General features: G+C 44.8%; 2 protein-coding genes across 4 annotated transcripts in view; one reads left to right on the top strand and one right to left on the bottom strand.

Annotated features, from left to right (window-relative positions):
* LRRC3B (leucine rich repeat containing 3B) overlaps positions 1 to 9,705 on the bottom strand; it is a 107,851-nt gene extending 98,146 nt beyond the window's left edge. Inside the window, exon 1 of one of the 3 annotated variants that reach the window (XM_008266078.5) lies at positions 9,579 to 9,705. The gene's annotated coding sequence lies outside the window, so the exon portion shown is untranslated. Of the gene's footprint in view, positions 1 to 7,748; positions 8,595 to 9,474 lie in introns of those variants that run through there. The other 2 variants (XM_008266077.5, XM_089331193.1) reach the window with 2 other exon arrangements.
* Positions 8,259 to 16,601, top strand: part of LOC149127200 (uncharacterized) — a 45,786-nt gene continuing 37,443 nt past the window's right edge. The window contains exons 1-2 of the mRNA XM_089331194.1: positions 8,259 to 8,877; positions 14,897 to 15,020. Coding sequence (XP_089187320.1) covers positions 8,454 to 8,877; positions 14,897 to 15,020 — 548 coding nt within the window. The 5' untranslated portion in view covers positions 8,259 to 8,453. The remainder of the gene's footprint in view (positions 8,878 to 14,896; positions 15,021 to 16,601) is intronic.

The following is a 16,601-nucleotide window of genomic DNA, read 5'->3' as shown; positions in this document are numbered from 1 at the left end:
CAAATTCACTGCCTGCTGGATACTGCTCCCCACAATCTAACACAGTGCATCCTAGCCCTAGCTGTGACTTAAGTAACCCCAGATGTGGCTGAGGCTGCTGCTCTGCAGGGCACAAGAAGACATCTTGGTGATTGCTACATGATTCTAATCCTGCAGGGCATAAAGAATTTTCTCACAGTCACTCACTCAGTTATTAAATGGCAGAAAAATTAGAACTTCTTCTGGCTATGGATGGATGGATAGATGGATAGATGCATAGGATGAACAGTTAGAGAGGATGAAGGCAAGGACAGAAGAAGAGAAAGTCGAGGAGGGAGGAGTGAATAAATGAACTCTCGGGAATAAGAAATGTCAAATGGAAAGAGAGAGATGGAAGGTATTTTCTGCTGCAGGTACTGCAAGTCTTTTCATGGGGCCGGAGCATTGGTTTGTGCTAATATTTCTCGTAACCACCTATCTGGGGAAAGAGCCCTGCTATGAAGTGTCTACAGTGTAAATATTCCTATTATGACTGATTTGAAGCTACCAACAACATATCACTGAACACACAACTGGAGGGAGGGAATGGGCAACTATCAACATGAGCCAGCTCCAACACTCCCAGCCATAGGAAAAGTGCTTATACAAAGGCAAGGAACAACCAGGAAGTAAAGGCTTATGGGACTGTTCTTAGGCTAGAAGCTTCCTATAGATAATGAAGAGTAACTCCCAAGTTTTTAACAGAGGGCTATGTTGTCATATAGGCAAAAAGAGTTGGACACAAGATGGGTACACAGACAACATTTTAAGAACCTCTCCATCTTTCCTATATCTGGCCTGCATGACAATTACAAAGAGAGGGATCAGTTGTTTCATCCTTTGCAACCCTGTACCTTTACCAGTCAGTGGTCTTTCCTCCATAATCCCCACTCCCACCTCGTTTGTCTAGGCTCCCAGAAGTGTGCCAGGTGTCACAGACCCTGAGGATTATACAATGCCATCTCTTATTATTGAATCTGTGGCATGTGAAGGTTCGGAGGCCTAAATGAAAGTGCAAGCCTGAAACAGCTTCAACAGGAAAGCCAGCAGATGGAGGATAAATAAAACAGTGTCTGATACATCCTTGACATCAAAGGCCAGAGAGCCAGAAGGGATTTTAAAACCATTTACTTCCCAGTCGCACTCTTCTGCAGGAGTAGAGCACAGAGCAGTTGAAGGAACCAGCCAAACATCACCATGCTGGTTAGTGCCAATGCTGGAACTATACCAGGTTGCCTGGTTCCTAGTCAAATGGTCTACAGCACATAAAGAGAGTGTTGCCTATCATGTTTCTTCTCCCTGCAAAGTCAAAGAATTTCTTAGGAGAATAGTTCCTTCCATCAATCAGGTGCCATTTCACCAATTAAGAAAGATAAAATGTGTCGCTCTCCAGGAGCAGGGACACTCTGTCATCTTCCCCCAACAGCCAACAATGTGAGCCATCTGTTTTGGAAACACTCCATGACCACAGACCCCTCTCCATCACTCAGTTGACGAATTATTCAGATGCTGACATTTTCCCACGGGTCTCCATCCACCCTCCCTCCTTGAGGCCATTTCCTGATAACTAGGTAGTGGGCAGGGAAAGGAAGTAAACCTTTGAAAAGTATTGTGGCAGTTCTATTTAAAAAAAAATTTGTTGGAGGGGAAGTTGAAACTTTTGGCTGAAATGCAATATAGTCTGATAATTCATCCTCAATTCAGGTGATATTGGCCAACACCACAAGGAACCTAGCCAAAGGGGACATTGGGAACTAAAATGCAAGCCAGTGTTCATTCAGCCAGAATCTGGAAGGCCTCTGCTGCTCCTTGAAAATCCAGTTTTTCAGTTCTTACAAAGGCATCTCATAAACTGGTTGTGGCCTTGACATGGGACCTTCTCTCAGCTGAAGGTCTTCTCTAGTCCTTAGTGCCCATCAGTATCCACAGCTTTAATCCCCATGAGTCTGGCAGATACATCAAATTCTTGGGCCCCAGAAGTGAAATACTGGGGAGAAAGATCCCAGGGAGCTCAAAGCATATAGGATGATTCTATATTATAGCTATTGTCTTGGAGGAATTAAGATCACTGTCATTCTTTGAAGAATCCCAGTGATACATAGCCAGTCTCGTCTGGAAGTATTGAGAGCGCAAACCTCCAAGGCATCTACCAACAGAATCCCAGGGATCTAAGAACTTGAAGGGAAAAAAAATGAACAAACTTTAACTTTGTTCATTAGCCTTAAAATGCAACATAGCATTTCATTCCATTATGAAAGTGGACCATAAGCCTCAAATGTAGGAGCAATACTAGGGATTTTGTCACCAATATAAATCAAGTATTTTCATATCATAATGCAATTGCTATCATTATCTCACAGTAGCATTTATGCTCATCCTTACTTTGAAATGATGGTGTAGTCTTTAGTCCCAGCACTAGATCTTGTCATATGCACGTATGTAAGAAACATACACATTAGTTACAACTTTTTACAGTCCGTAACTAGACAGTTAAATAAAATGGGCTTATGTTATAGTCTTATGTACTACCTTTTATGCATTTAAGCACACCAATATATTGTCAGATTGTCAAAGGACATCACGGAGAACCTTGAGTGACTGAGAAGCCGCATAAATAAGGTTCTCTAGGGTCTGAGAGACACCTTGCCCTCTGGCTGAGCAGCCGGCTTGCCTTTGAGTTTGTCCAGAAAAGTAGAAGTCATTGGGTCCATTCATTTTCCTTTCATACCTCTTCTTCAGGTTTTATTAATCCCATTCTCTGTCTTCTCTTAGTCTTGGGCCTTTCCCATATGTCCTTCATTCTAGCTTTTCTCCAGTAAGAGGAATCTCCTCCTGGGATGATCTGCTGGGCTTACTCCCTCTAGGTGGTTTGTTTCGCTTGCATCCATGCCTCTCTTATTACCCTTTATATACCACTCACCTGCCCTATCTGATGCCACTCACCATGACCATACAGCATCCCTCCTGCATAAATGTAGCAGATGCTTTGGGCAGCTTCAGTCTTTACTATACTTTCTACTAAGGAGTAATATTCATTTTATTTACAGGAAGTATTTCTGAGACACAACTGAAAACAGACTGCCCTCCCCATTAAATGACTATGTAACATTCCATAGGGGGAAGACAAGAACTTGAAAACTAATGCATAAATACAGTATGTAGAAAAGACGGAAAGTTTCCTGCTTGGTAATCCTTGAAGACCAAACATCTAGGGAAGATCAGCAGGCTGGACTGGCACTCTTCTCAGAGAAAAAATCCTAGTGTAGCCTGAGAAAAGCATCTTGCTTAGTCATTGCTAACAGAGGGAGTCCCTGCAAAGCTGGTCTCCACAAGGACTGTTTCTCTGAATCAGAGCAGAGGATAGAAAACTGGGAGAAAGCCAATGAGACCTTGGGATTTTTGTGCCTTAGCTCTGGACAAATACACAGGTGCACTGTACCTTCAACCCTGCCTTTATCAGGGGAGACATTTGTTCTGAAAAATCAATCTGCCCCAGTAAGACACTCAACATTTATTTTATCACTAACATAAGAAAAGAAGGAAGGATATGGAAAAGGAAGTTAGAGAGGGATGGAAAAAGAAATTAATGAAACTAACATATATGTGTAACATATTTACTGCTTTGTCAAGTGTTATTTCATACTTGAGAATGGCTGCACATATTTTTTATAATATTTGTTTTCATTTTACTTCTAATAAAAGTCACAAAACACTTTCTAAAAAACGTAAAGTGTAGTGACATTTGCACTGGATAAGTATTAACATAAAATGCAGCTTAGAGAGCTTAGGATAAAATGAAACTATATATGTCATAACCTTTACTAATCTGTCCATTGATCCCCTTAAAGAAGAAAATCTGTTCTGATTAGAGGTTGTTCTTTCTTCAGTATTGATTCATTTGTTTATTTTGAAAGAATGGTATGACTCTTAGTATTAACTTGACACCTTTGCAGAAAGTGTGCCCCACAAGCATCAGTGCTTGAAATTTCAGATTTCATTCTCATAAGAAATGGTTATTTCATGTCCTATTAGTTTTTATAAAGTATATGCAAATATATATATATATATTTAGTGGATATACTTGGGGTGCAGAAAGGAGGGAAATGTTCTTTGTCACTTCTTCACTCATGGTGCCCCTTCATCCAAGAGATTTTGTCCAGACACAGGGGATTCCATAGACCCCTAGAATTCTGGTTTCTCAGAACATCCCAGGTCTTTTCTGGGTAGCTTCAGTACCAGGAATCCTCCCCTTGGAGACAATCCAACAGAACATCCACTGGAATAAACAGGGGCAGAGAGTGAGAAAAGCCTGCTTGGCATCACATCAGTGCGGCAAGAGTCACAGGCAGATAGTGGAACCCGATGCCTTCAAATGTATACTAGAATATCAGATATAAGAGCTTCCATGATGGCTCCCAACTGTTTGCAAAAGATCATCAGTCACAATCTGCCAATTAAACGAGTACTGAATTTACTTATCTTATGGATCATTCAAATATATACACAGACTAAGTCATTATATATTTATTTAGGATAAAATCCATAGTTTCTCAGATTCTACTCCAGTTTTTACTTTTTTTGTTTCCATCATTTTTTCAAACTCTTTCCACACAATCTTATCATTTGACTTCTCTTGTTATTAAAGATGGGTCAAGTTCAGATGCTCTGGATCTTGAGTGTTTTTTATTTTTAAATATCTAATCTGAAATGAGAATTTTAACTCACATGATGTATGGCACAAACGTACTTATTCTTTGTATTCTGACTAAAGACTTTTCATATCCTTTGTTCACAACACACAACTCAAAGAGTAATTGTTAACACACTCATATTTATGTGATTTAAGATAAACAGACATGTATATCTATATAACACGCTAAATGTCAACACACTCATATTTATATGATTTAAGATACACACCCCCCAAAAAATCTGTCCCAGAAGAATGTGTTTGTGAGTCCTTTGTTACCACACTGCACAGAAGCTACAGAAAACCAATGAGCAGGAACATCTACCATATAAATAGGATGAAGATACAATTCACTCTCCTACTTCCACTACAAAAAGAGGAATTGCAAACCAGGATGCTCTGCCCATGGCCAACAGTATTCTTCTTGTGGTTTCCAAAGAGAGAATGTTTCTTTTGTCTCACTTGATTTCCATATTACCTCTCATCTCCTTAACAATGCTGCAATCCAGCTTACCAAAGCATCCCCTGCAGAGGGTCGCCCCTCTGCACCACCGGGTTTCCCAGTGGCTTTCCCTGAAGAGGGACGTGGCTTTGCAATTTTTTCCTGCTTACATAAAAACAACATTCATTCCCAAAGATTTCTCTAGAAAGCGAATGCTTCCCCCTGACATAACTGGGAGCTCTTGGATCAGCCAACCTGACATGGATGGAAGATTGAGGTCATGGGCAGGAAAGGAAGTGGGGAAGAAGAAACGCTCTAGTGCCTGCTTGCTCTCGGAAGGCATTTCTGTCACAGCGGGCCCCTCCTCAGCCAAGCCATTCCCTCCCTGTCACTTTACCTTCTTTCACCCCAGACACTGCCCAAGGGCCTCTGATGTGGTGTGTCACAGCATTAGGGAGAGTGATCTTGTTCTAGGGGACACCCAAGGCGTCAGGTTTGCATATCTGCCTGTGATTCTTGCCACCCTGATGTGGTGCCAAGCAGGCTATTCTCACTCTCTGCCCCTGTTTATTCCAGTGGATGTCCTATTGTTTTAAATCTAAGGGGAAGTTTCCTGGTACTGAAGCTACCCAAAAAAGACCTGGGATATTCTGAGAAACCAGAATTCCAGGGGTCTATGGAATCCCTTAGTGTCTGGACAAAATCTCTTGGATGAAGGGATACCATGAGTGAGGAAGTGGCCAAGAATTTTTCCCCCTTTTCTGTACCCTAAGTATATCTACCAGAAGTATATTGCTTTGGGGCCAGCACTGTGGCGTAGCAGGTAAAGCCGCCACCTGCAGTGCTGGCATCACTTATGGATGCCACTTCAAGTCCCTGTTGCTCCACTTCAGATCTAGCTCTCTGCTGTGGCCTGGGAAAGCAGTAGAAGATGGCTCAAGTGCTTGGGCCCCTGCACCCTTGTGGGAAGACCTGGAGGACACTCCTGGCTCCTGGCTCCGATAAGCACAGCTCTGGCCATTGCAGCCAACTTGGGGGTGAACCATCAGATGGAAGACCTCTCTCTCTCTGCCTCTCCTTCTCTTTCTGTGTAACTCTGACTTTCAAATAAATACATAAATCTTAAAAAAAAAAAAAAAAAGAAATATATTGCTTTGCTCCCAATTCACATCAGTATAAAGTTTAGTCCAAGGATCAGAAATCCAGGAAAAAAACACCTCAATGCAGTTCACTACACTCAAAGGGGCTTTTCCCTCTGCTGCACTACATTTTCTCTTTCTTTCACAAATAATTGGGAATATGGTAGGACAGAGCTACTAAACCAGGCTTTGCTACAGTGATTGGGAGTCCATTATGTCTTACTCAGAATCATTGAAAGGGTTGCATGGTTAATTTGTGTTGATCTGAAGGCTTATAAATATTCTACTTCAATTTTTACTAAAGAGGCATATTGCTGATACTTGATCTATTATGTGATAGTGACTTTTCTGATTATGTTGATTGAGAAGAATTTCGGGGGGGGGGGGAGAGTTTCTGCTTTTAATAAAAAGGCCTTTCCCTAATTAATTTTAAGATGTAGAAAACAGCAGCAGTGAACATAATCTATATATTCATAAACATACTTTATTTGACCAAATGTCAAAGGAGAGTGCTTCTAGCATTAGTTACGCGGCAAATGCAGTGAATGGCCTTGAACTCACCATGCAATCTTGTCTCGGAGTCTGGATTGGGAGGGATGCTACCTGAGACCCCTTATAGCCCTAACATTCTGTGATTCAATCTCCAGAGAAGCACTCATTTGCAGAATATACACAGTAATACCTCAAACTGCTTCTGGTTTTTGACCCTGAAGCAAATGTCTGTTCACATTTAGATCCCTCCTCCCATTCCTCCTTGTATTTTATAAAAAGGAATATCTACCAACAGGTTCAGAAGAGAAGCCCAATGCCATTAGCCAATGCTCTACCAGCTTCCAGCTCTAGTATTCCATCTTACCAAGGTGCAACCCAACAGACGCCAAGGCAGGTGCTCTGCAACATCAGTCTCCCCAATTAAGGACAGGCACTTACTTATCTTTATGTTTCTGGGATTTGGAGTAAAGGGTTATACAGGATTTCACCTATGTTTCCTTATGGACTAAAAGAGCTAAGTACAAATTGGGCTGGGAGCATGGGATGCACCCAGTGATCTCTGCTCAGAAGAGGAATCAACCTCACCACTTACTAGTAGACAATAATAGGCAAAGAACTTAATTCCTCCATGGCTTGTTATTGTCACCCATAAAATCGGAAAAGTTAATTTACTTATCTTTCAGGATTGTTGCATAACTTGAAACCAACACAACCCCCTGAGATATCTAGAATTATGCCTGGTGCATAGTAAAAATTCAATATACACCAGCAACCATACCTCTGCAGCAACCTGAGAAAACTAAGTGTGGATGTGAGTCTTCCACAAGTCCCTACTTGTTAGAGCCTGTTTCAACATGCAAACGGGAGTGGACAGCGCACAAACCCAGGCGAGAAATTTCCAAAAAGAAACGGCCATCAGAAACTAAATTTGGGGGCATGAAGCAAGGGCTGAGGGCTGGGATCCTACCTCAGGTATCCACGGAATTCGGAGGAAGCCTGCGCTCCATCACCGGAGAGACCTGGCCTAGAGGATGCGGCCTTTCTGCTTGGGCGCTGCACCCAGACCCTGCAGGGAGGGAATCCCCCGATGCTGTGCCTTGGGGCTCGCTGCTCCAAGTATGTTCCGGAATAGGAGTGATCGGCCTCGTGATCACCCCCAGGAGCTCTGTGGGGTCACTTCCCCTGAAGGTCTGGCCAAGTCGTGGAGCCCAGAAAAGTGGACTATACGGAATTCTGCTGGTACAAGAGAGCAGGAGGCGTCTAACGAGCACCCGCAGAGAGATGGTTGTGCTCCTTAAAACCTGTATGTAGAGGGCCTGAACCCAGAGTACCTGAGGTTGGAAACCTGCTCCCCACCCAGGGGACCTCCAATTGCTTCTCTATAGGGCAAGTAAGAACCAGCGACTCTCAACTCAAGGCTCCACCTGGAGAGGGGCGTGTATCTCTTTGGGGAGAGAAGGGTTAAGTGAGGTGCCTTTTGGCCTTGGCAATCCAGTGTGCCCCCCACCACGACCATCTGGAAAAGCGGGGGTTGGAGTCTGGAAGCGGGGAGGCTGCCTCTTATTCGCAGCAGCACGCTAGGTCCCCTACCTCAAAGGGTCTTGTCCTCCTGCGCAAAAGGAAAAAAGACCCTCTCCTTAGTGCACCTGCCAAAGCATCTGGGACAGGAAGGATGCACCTAGGAGCTGCAAGGCGCACAGACCCACCTCTGCCTGGGGCCCCAAATCTGCGAGCGGAGCCTGCCCTCACCCGACGTCCACACCCCCTAGCGCTGCGTTTCCCCGCACGCCCTCCAGCTCTGAGCTCCGGATCCTCCCCGGCGGCGCGGCGCAGGGCTCCCCCACTCCTTCGCTCCGCCCAGGTGCGATTTGTGGAGAGGCGCGGGGCGGGGAAGGGAGGGGGTGGGAGGCGAGCCGGGGGCTCCCCCTGCAGCCTCCGTCCCTGCGCTCCCCCTCAGCTAGGACCCCTGCCTACTCGCCTGGCGCTGGGCACTACCCTCCTACCCGGCTCGCTCGTCTCCCCCTGGAGGCCAGGAGTCCCCTTCGCTCCCTGCGGCTGTGGAGACATCCTTGACTTCCAAGCTCCTGACAGGGAAGGTGGGCGTGGGTCTACCGACTGGGCTGCGGAGGTGAACGGGTGTAGCCCGTATGGGAGAAGGGAAGGGGCTGTGATCTTCTCAGAGCCAGGAAAAGCATCCCTGGTCCAGTATCTGACCGTTCAGTCACCGCCCCAGATGCCAGCGCATTCAGATTCTCCAGGGGAGGTTGGTTTGCTCCTGGGGAGGGAGATAGCCCCATCCCAGGCACCCAGCAGCTTCTCTTTTCCAGCACCCCCCCCCCGCAGCTCCCCCGCCCCTCGCCCCACCATTCCGAGGCTTGATTCCAGGTCTCTGAGCCTCGCCAGGTACCCAGCCCCTCCCCCACCTGTATTTACACACCCAGGCCAGCGCCCTCCAGACTCCTGGCCCATTCCCTCCTTGTCAGATGACCGCTCCGAGTGGGTCCCTCGCCCACATGAGCAGAGCCGTTTCGTCCCCCTCACCTGTGGGCAGATCTGCCAGGACCCTCAGCTTCTCCCACCCCCACTAGCTACCCTTCCCTCCCCGAAACACTTAGTCCCCCCACACACACCCGGATCTGCACCGGCAGTTCCCATCGGCGCACAGCCCACAGCCACTCCAAGGGTTTTATTACCGAGTTGGGGGTGGCGTGCACCCGGGTGGCCCAACTCCCACCGCGCTGGACAGAGCCCCGGGGTGGCCTCTGCCTTCCTCTGCGCCCCACCTCTCCTAGTTCACCTTCTCTGCTCCTGCCTAGCTCCCACAGGCAGGATGAGCACCGCTGGGTCTCGAGCGGGAGCTGCAGGGAGTGAAAAGTCGACCGGTACGAACACAGAGCCAAACGGGCAGAGGCATACGGCAAGGCGGGTGGGGGAGCGTGCACGTGAGAACTAGGCGAGCAACTTGCACGGCGCCGGGCCATCAACGCACAGGGAAGAAGAGGCGGGGGGTGGAGGGGGGTCCACAAAACTTTGCAGACTAGTGCCTGGCAGCCGGCTGCTGCACGGGAGCAGAGAGGGTCGACTCCCCTTCGTCAGGCGGGGTCTCCCCAAAGGTTTGCGCCAAGGCGACCACGGGGCTTGGGCAGACATGGATCAGAACTGGGGTGATAGTTCTTTTCTACCTGTTCCGGGTGGGGCGGCCTAGGCACCCGGACACAGGGACGATCCCGCGCTCTGCGAAAAGCAACAGGCGGCTGCACCTTACCTTGCGCCAGTCCCGGGCCGGGGCGGCTGCTCCATCCTCGTGGCGTAGGGAGGAAGCGCTGGGTGCGTCTGCCTACCGGTGTGCGCCCGGCCAAGGGCTGCAGCGGCCGCCACCTCCAACCGACTGCAAACCCGGCTGCCCACCCCAGACCCGGCTGGCAGAGCGGGCTCGGCTCTCGGGCTACGGCGGCGGCGGCGGCGGCGTTGACGCGAGGTGGCTGGGCGCGGGACGCAGGCAGTGCGTGGCGCGGCGGGCGTCTTGGGGCGCCGTCACCGAGTGAGGGTGCGGCCCAGGGCGGCCGTGCGGGGCACGCCTGGGCTCCGGCTGCTGCGGTGGCTGCTGCAGACCCTGCGCCGGGAGGAGGAGACAAAGACGCCCAGATGCAGTCAGTCGGGCTCAGTCACTAGAGGGGAATCGCCTCCAAGCCCCGGCTGGGGCTGAGGGAGGAGGGGCGAGGCGGCTGGGGACTCACGGAACAGCAGGGCTCGAACGTGACGGCAGAGCCCTGCCGTCGCTCCGCGGGCCCTGCTCCTTCGCCTCGGGCTTGGGGGATCCGGCACCGAGAGAGGGGGCGGGGCGGGGGCTGAGCTGTGGCTTCGGGAGGAGAGGAGCCAGCCGTGGTGGGCGTTAGAGCCCCTCCGTTGCTCTCGCCTTCTTTTCTCATACCCCTGCACAGCTCCACTTGCAGGATTCTATAACCCTATTTTTTTCTCCTGTTTTTCTAACTACTGAGCTCCCAAGCTCATAGAAGCAAAACGTGGCAATGTTTCATTGCCTCCAATGGGGAGAAAGTGAACGCTTAAAATCAGTCCCACAGATGGTTGTCTAGTGGGTGCGAAATACTGTGCTAGGCTATTGGGGGGGGGTGAATAAGGTTGCCCTCCCTCTCCCCAAGATTCCATTGTTTCAGAATCAGTCTCCCCTGCAGTTGCTGAACCTCAAAGTTTTGAGGTTGTCCTGTGGCCCCTGTCATTGCCCCCAACAAGTGCATCTTCCCAAAGCAGAAGATGCTAGCCCTCAATTTTACCTTCCCCTTCCGGTGATAACCTTCCATGTGCTGCTGAAATGGAGCCCGTGGGCCTCTTGAGAAAGTGTGTGCCTGTGGTTTTCAGGAATACGGGAAACTTGGCTTTAGGGATATTTTTATTTCACGATTTTAGTTAATTATCAGATAATATATTGGGACATATGAACTTAAATCCCAAGACTCCACAAACATCTCCTTCTTCCTAAAGTCCCTTTCTGCCCTTCTCCTTGCTCCTAGGTAAAATTAATCTCTCCCTTTGTCTCTTTTTATAATAGTTTATTTGTCAATAGCTTGCAAATCTTACATATTTGTAGATTTCTATCATTTCGCTGATCTGTATCTTTTTTCTTCTGTTCCCACTGCAATGTGCAGCAGTGCTTTGTATCTACTGGGCACTGAAGGAGTGCTTTTCTGAAGGTCATTTTCTCCTTCAAGAACAACTCAATCCCAGTGTCCTTAGAATTGCAGGGACTCGGATGATAAAACTTTGAAGCGCTTCTGGAGGAGGTGGGAACACATCATTACACTCACAGCCCCTTTGCTAAACATGTAAAATCATTTAATTCATTTCTTCTTTTAGACAGTCTGCTTCTCCTACTGCCCATCCCGCTTCTGTTTGCTGAATTCCCAAAGGCCAAAGGAATCCTAGCTACAAAGTGACTGCATTGAGCAAGAGTTATGCATGCAGTACCAGCCAGCACCTAGAGCAAACCCATTCCAGGTGGAGAATGACCAAAAAATCTTTATCATTTCATGACCTGTGTCAAGTATGTTGAAAGCCTGCCAAAGGTTCCTCATTTCCAATGAGACTTCTTATCCTGGATGAATTTTAGAATAGTTTGAACAATCTCTGAGAAATGGAAAAGTGTACATGGTAGTTTTTAGGGATACTTTGACTCATTCTTCATTTTCTGTCCCATCTCCTGTGAATTACAGGATTGAAACTGCAGAGCAGCAGTGCACTATGGAAAAGGTCTATAATACTGGGTATCAGACAAAATGACTCCTAACAGATCTTCTAAGATTTTATATTTATATTTGAAAAGGTGTAGTTTGAAGTATTTTTTAATGAGATTTGAGGACCAGACATAGGTTTATATCTAAAGTAAGTATATAATTTGATATTATTTGTCCTAACAGAAATTTGGTGTTGAGATAAGACATAGATTAATAAAAATCAAAGTCTGGAGTTAACAGATCTGGGTTTGACACTAGGCATTTCTATTTTTTGGCTATGTAATCTTGAGTTTGAGCTTCAGTTCCTCAACGATGCAATTGGGTTCGTGTTATTTATCTCATGGCAGTGTTGTGCTTTAAATGAAATAGTATTCAAAGCACATTTAGTGCAATACCTTGTACATAGTAAAATCTCACTCCTTTGGCAGTCATGAAATATATAAAATTTAGTTTATATGTATGTATATATACATATAATAAGTAAAATATTCCTACAGTGATTACAGTAGTACTCCAGTGTTAAAAGTGGTCATCTCTTTTCTTACTGAGGTTTTGGATGTCTTTTAAATATTTTATAATAACCAAAAAGTAAAATTTCTATACCAAAAAACAATGGAATTTGCTTTTAATTTAGTTCCCTTTTAATTAAAATAACAAAACATTTCCAACTACTGATTTAGGAAACCTCTACATTTGGTTGGTTTCTGCTTTAGTTGATTCATCAACAAGTCATCAACATGACTTGCTGACTGCTGGTGTCACCCATGCTATAAAAAGGATAAATGACAGGGCATGGAGTTTGTCACCTCTGATATAAACTTAGATTTGTTTTGTAGCAACCAGGAGTCAAGTCCGGCTCAGCAAAATATGCTGTTTAATATGAAGAGCTGATTGGTTGCTACCTCTGCCTTGTCTTGACAGCCAATTAAAAGAAAGAGGAGAAAGGAGACATCAAACACTGTATTTGTAACTACAATTAATGAACTAGAGAAGAAAGCCTAGTGAAAGAAGACTAGAGAAGAATGGTCATGGGATTCAATGACCTTCCCATCTATAGTAGTGGCTCTTCTGGGTTGGAGGGAGATCTTTCATAAATGTTCTCTGTGTATACTAAAAATGTTATAGAAATATAAAGGTGAACATAGGTTATTGATTTTTTTCACTTTAATTTTCTTTAGAAACTGGAGTACATTGTTAAAATCGATAAGTTCCAGAACATTCTTCATGTAAGGAAATTCCTTAAATGTTGAATCGTATTTCCCCCTGGAACTCTCTACAAGGATAGGAACATATTCCTTGAGCACATGAATTGAGTTCTTGAAATATGAATGCAGAACCTGAAATCCTGCTATCTAATGAATTTCATGGGCTCATGGCATGAAGATACTGTTATCAAGAACTCTTTGTGGAAGGTATTCCAGTTAACCACAAACTATCCTAAAGCCTTTTGGCTTAAAATAACGAGAGTTGTTTATTTAATCTGAATTTGGAATTTGGATGAGGTTCACGGAGGAAGACTTACCTTGGCCACACACAAGTCACACTGGAGTCCCTTGAAGAAGAACAGGAAAATCCCCATGCTACATGTCCCGTTCTTTTGTCTGGCAGGCTATTTGCTGGCTGTTGGCTAAGTTCTTGGTAGGAGCTGAAGGTTGGGACTTTGACTTTTCTCTATGTATACTTCTCCACAGGTCTTCATATGACATCCTCACTGCATGCTATTGGGGTCACAAAGAAAGTGCCAGTAAGGATCACTCTTGCCTGGAGAATGAAACCTGAATGACTTGCATTGTCAATTATACAAGTTGAGCTGGTCTTCATTTGATATAAATTTGAATCCAGAACACATCGGGCAAAGTGAACTGCTGATCATTTGGATGACTTAGGCAAATAGATCATTTTTTCTTCCATTTATTGGGATAATTTCATCAAGAATTGGAGGACTAGTCAATTAAATGGCTTAGTAATAATTTCTTATATATATATATGTTTTAAATTTTAATGTTGAATCCACATAATGAGACCAAATTCCTGACCATGGTTTTCAAAAACCTAGGCAGTTCACCTGTCTTCCCAGTCATATCCCATCACTTCCTCTAGCTTCTCATGTTTCTCTGTCTCATTTGGGCCCTGAGTTTTGATTGGTAGTAGGGCTAGCATTTGACAAATCTGCCTGTTGTAGTATTAGACTGTAAGTTCCTTGAGAACAGACACTTCTCCCAGTTTATGTCTTCATGGCCCTCAGCACAGAGCCATGCATGGAGTATATACTTGATACTTACTTATTGAAAAGATGAATAATTCAACACCTCTTGCCTCTCCAACTCAATCATTCCATCTCCAAAATGGCAAGATTGCTTGTGAGCTACTCCACAGGGGAGCTAATTAATTCTCTGAAACTGGAAAATATTTTGAAGTTCCATAGCACTTTAGAAGCTCTCAAGAACATTCATATATTTAATAAAGACATTATTATTACTTCCTTGGCACATAAATATTGAGTAATCCCTTTTTAATGTGGTTGTTTTGAATATACTGGACAAATTTGCAGAAAGTAGTGCATTGTTGGCTCCTTTTTACTAATGGACACCTTGTGTGGACTGAGTAAGACAAAGCTTCTTCTGACTCTGCTGTTTGTTCTGTTCTCCAGCCTTTGGAGCTGCTCTTTAGACCTTCTTGTTGCTGGAAAGATGACCATCACATGAGAATCAGCCTTTGGGGTTTCTGTGTCTTAATAAATAGTATAGCTGTCTACAGGATTCTAGGAGTGCTCTAACTATGTAATTACTACCATGTAACTACAAAGCTACAGGATCTAATATAGAAGCCCTGTCCCAGGCTGAAATTATGTGTCTCTCTTCCCCAGGAATTTTATACAAGAAAATTGGGAAGATTGTGTTAGCCTCTCTGGCTGCCAAACCTGCAAGATGTAAATTGGCGGAATCTGGAGCAGGTATATTTTCTATAATTGGAGGAAGCCACACTGCCATGTAAGTGATAAAGCTGCCATATTGTGATGATGACAGAAACACACAGTGATTCTCTGTAGGCTCTGCGTCCCTGGTCCTGTTATTTGGAGGTCCAGCTCTGTCTCTATTCTGCTTTTCCACAGATTTTTATCCATCTTTTCATTTTGGTAAGTTATCCTTTTTGTTTAAAGTAGTTCAAATTTGATTTCTGTCACTTGGGACCAAGAGAACTCCAACTAACACTACACTGAAGAAAGATTTGAGAAATGCCTCTCAGAAAATGTTTGATGAAAGCTTGGAGAGAGAGAACTTGGGGATGCTTTGATATGAGGCTTACAATTTTTGAGGTTAAAAACCCAGTGAAAAATAATATTGAAACCATCTTTCCATATAATAAAAAATAGGACCTTAAAAGTAAAAACATAATCCCAGACTTTGTGATTTACAAGAATATAAGTTTCAAGAAGGCAGAGCTTTGGGTCTTTTGCCACTCTTCTCATGGCAACTGAAATAGAACCCCTCTCACAGGAGGAACTTAATTTATTCAATGAGTTAATGTATATATTTCTCATACTTCTTCCTTATTTCCTGTAGAAATATGAAAAATGCCATTATTTTTTAAACTGATACTATTATGCATCCATTATGATAAAGTACCAAAAATGTCAGTTAATTTCTTACCAGACCTTGGAATGGAAATGAAAAGCATCTATGGATTGAGAAGACTTGCTTTAGTAGGTTAAGCAATTTGAGAGAAACAGGTTTCATATGTTGAGGCCAGGATTTGAACCTAGGATAATCTGTCTCCAACATGTGTACTTTTCTCTACAGCACCATAATCACGTGTAATATTTATCTAGATGGCAAACATTTCTTCTGGGGCAGTAAGCAGAAGAAGTATAATTGGACTGGTATTTTGTTTCACATATGATTCCAGTTTCAGGATTTAATGAAAACAGACTCAGTCCCCATTTTATGGACAAACAAGTGAGGTCTATGGGACTGCCTGTTGGATTCAGAGACATGGTCCCCTTGGAAAACTCTCATTATCAAGATGGACGCTCAATACCTTTCCATAAGGGAACTTCATAACACCATGATGCCTTTAGCTCTTGGTGTCCCACTACATCCCTTTGATATTACCATTTTCAACCTCATAGCTTTTAACTGTAGGCACCTGCTACTCCTTTGAGGAGTATCCAAGAAGTGCTAGGCATGGAAACTGAGGGATAAGTATCTCACACACTACTCTTCCTTTGCTATGCCTCTAAGGAATGTTTTACACTGTCTTCCAGAAGACCTCAATATGATTGAAAGTTAGAGAGAGGGAGAAACGCACACACAGACATAGACAAATACACACACATCCAGAGAGAGAGAGAGAGAGAGAGAGAGAGAGAGAGAGAGAATCTTCCATCCACTGGTTCACTCCCCAAATGGCCACAACAGCCAGGGCTGGGCTGGTCTGAAACCAGGAAGCTTCTTCTATGTCGCTCATGTGGGTGCAGGGGCGCAAGCACTCAGACCATCTTCTAGTGTTTTACAGGCACATTAGCAGGGAGCTAGATTGGAAGCAGAGCAGCCAGGTCTTAAACCAGTGCC

The sequence above is a fragment of the Oryctolagus cuniculus genome, chromosome 4, assembly GCF_051225735.1.
Source record: "Oryctolagus cuniculus isolate XC-2025 breed Fujian yellow rabbit chromosome 4, ASM5122573v1, whole genome shotgun sequence".
In the NCBI taxonomy this organism is placed as follows: Eukaryota; Metazoa; Chordata; class Mammalia; order Lagomorpha; family Leporidae; genus Oryctolagus; species Oryctolagus cuniculus.
Note: the sequence above shows the minus strand (reverse complement) of the source record. Positions and strands in the feature narration are given on the sequence as shown.